Below are 2740 nucleotides of genomic sequence, written 5' to 3'. Positions count from 1 at the left end.
AAATGGTGGCATTAACTGTCAATTATCTTACTCGAAGGTTCAGAAAGTGATTATTGTATAAAAAAAACTCGAAATGAGAGACTGGTACATTCTCGAACAATATCGTTAATCATCACGAAAAGTCATTAATCTTTAAGTTTCGTCGAATTCTGAGAAGTCGACAACATAGATCCCCGATTGATAATACAAATTAATCGTGTATATATATATATATATATATATATATATATATATATATATATAGATAGATAGATAGATAGATAGATAGATAGATAGATAGATAGATAGATAGATAGATAGATAGACAGATAGACAGATAGACAGACAGACAGATAGACAGATAGACAGATAGATAGATAGATAGATAGATAGATATAGATAGATATAGATAGATATAGATAGATATATAGATATATAGATATAGATATAGGTATATATATATATATATATTATATATATATCATATATATATATATATCATATATATATATATATATATATATATATATATATATATATATATATATATATATATGTATGTATGTATGTATATATATAACATATATTATATATGTGTATATATATGCATATATAATATGCATAATATATATATGTATATATAATACATAATATATATATATATATATATATATATATATATATATATATATATATATAATACATATAAGACATATAGCACATATATCTATGTATATATATATATATATATATATATATATATATATATATATATGAATATATATATATGAATATATAATATATATACATATATATATATATATATATATATATATATATATATATATATATATATATATATATATATGGTGTAATCATAGTATTTTTTTCTGAAAAGGAAGATTTAAAAAAAGAAAAAAATGACAACGATCTTCAAAATTCTTCTAAAAGACGAAATGATGAAAATAATTAATGTCTACATTTCAGCGAGATATTAACTACCACTCGATTATTTTAATTTTCCAAATCCAATCTCATAAACTCGAAAATATCAAATATCATATCTGTAAAGTTTCAAATATTACCGATAGATTTCAGAATCAATTTTTCTCTGAATTCGAAAAGCGAATAAAAAAAATCCCAAATGACAATAACAACCGCCAACAACATAATTCGTCTCCCAAATATCTCTTACTTGATAATTCACGATATCTAGAAAGTCCCAATTAATAATAACATTTATTAAAATAGATTATATACAAGATCTCTGGGTAGAATCCCTCCGAAGATTCCTTTATCTTCAGAATCCTTACGGAGTTAGCGAGGGATGCAAGCGAGTCGAAATCGCGTGCTGGGCCTCCCTCTCTCCGCTGCACATGGCGAGCGCACTTTTCAACTTACCGTAACTTTCCGCCCGTTGGAAGCTCGTTAATCCGACGACGAGGAGTAAATGCAACGCTGGGGGCATCATCTTGATCGAGGAGGTTGCCTAGAACATGCCAAATCCTGTGTTTGTGTGACCTCTCTCACTCTGTATCTCTCTCCCGCGCTCACTTCCCTTATAACACGCTCCTACCACAAACAAAATCAATATTTATCCTGCTTGGATTTTCGTTGAAACACACTAAACAATTTTTCCACGATCACATGGTTTAGCACAAAACACTTCCTCACACAAGTAATCACTTTTTCAACACTATTATTGCAACGGTACACCTATAAGCGACGAAAGGGGGGTTACAGCGTTCTCTCTCTCTAACACCCCGAGAGCCGAGCCGATGTACGTCCTGCCTCCACCGCTTCCAAGTTAACACTGATGGGGAAATGGGTGCGTCATATTGAACCGGAGGTCAGTTGCCACACGGGATTTTATCACCTCATGGGTTTCGATCGGAAGTTTAATAGGATTATTAATCATTTGTATCTATGAAGAGAACACTTAAACACCTTTTGAAGAAAATGGAATAAGATGCGATTGTAAATTGTGATGAAAACGGGAAAAGAAAAGATACGAGACAGATGCTCAGGAATATAAGAATCCACGCGGGACTAATCAGCTAATCAACCGTTTTATTCTTCTTTCTTTACAGAGAGAGTAAGTAAACAAATCTTGGAAGGTCAGTCCTGAACCCCTGATATATATAGTAGGTATAATAATTACAAGAGAAAAAAATGAGAGACAGAGATACCACGAAGAAGGAAAACGTGTTGGCGATCCACACGAAAATAATTTATCGAAAGAGGAACCTAAACAGACCGTGGCATTAAGGACGCCATTTAACACAGACGAAAAAAGAGAGAATATTGTTCGTTGTCATAATTCTGTGAGGAAATTTTTTGACAATTCTTCCGCTCGATTTCGTCCAAAGGAAGTAAATTAAGCGTGTTAAGTAGGCCTACATAGGTTCCGAAAGCGCTGAACGCAAAATTTAGATTGAAATTCAAGCAGAACAAAGTGATTCCAAATGAGTTAGAGCTTAACCTTAAATTTTCTGGACCTAATAACCCTATCTGAAATGCTTAAGTCATCTTATTAAGAATAATAGCTTTAAAAATTACGTCATATTATACAGTCCACGGTTAACCTGACAGCGTTCTAACCTAGAAAAAAAAAAAACGGTTACAAGATTAAAGGATATCACAAGAATTATTTGTATCCCCGTTTAATTAATCTGATTGGAGATTATTAGTGATCGTATTATTTATTCCCAGCAGAAAAAAAGTTAACCGGAATTTAACGGAAACTTTTCCGGATGAATGG

General features: G+C 31.1%; 1 protein-coding gene across 1 annotated transcript in view; it reads right to left on the bottom strand.

Moving 5' to 3' along the window:
- Positions 1–1776, bottom strand: part of LOC113825761 (roundabout homolog 2) — a gene marked incomplete in the record, with an annotated part of 639900 nt that extends 638124 nt beyond the window's left edge. Inside the window, 1 exon segment of the mRNA XM_070132976.1 lies at positions 1381–1776. Within this exon segment, the coding sequence (XP_069989077.1) occupies positions 1381–1450 (70 nt within the window).
- Positions 1777–2740: the final 964 nt, after the last annotated feature.

The sequence above is a fragment of the Penaeus vannamei genome, chromosome 18 (assembly GCF_042767895.1).
Source record: "Penaeus vannamei isolate JL-2024 chromosome 18, ASM4276789v1, whole genome shotgun sequence".
In the NCBI taxonomy this organism is placed as follows: domain Eukaryota; kingdom Metazoa; phylum Arthropoda; class Malacostraca; order Decapoda; family Penaeidae; genus Penaeus; species Penaeus vannamei.
The sequence above is the reverse complement of the archived record's forward strand: the minus strand, read 5'-3'. Positions and strand labels throughout refer to the sequence as shown.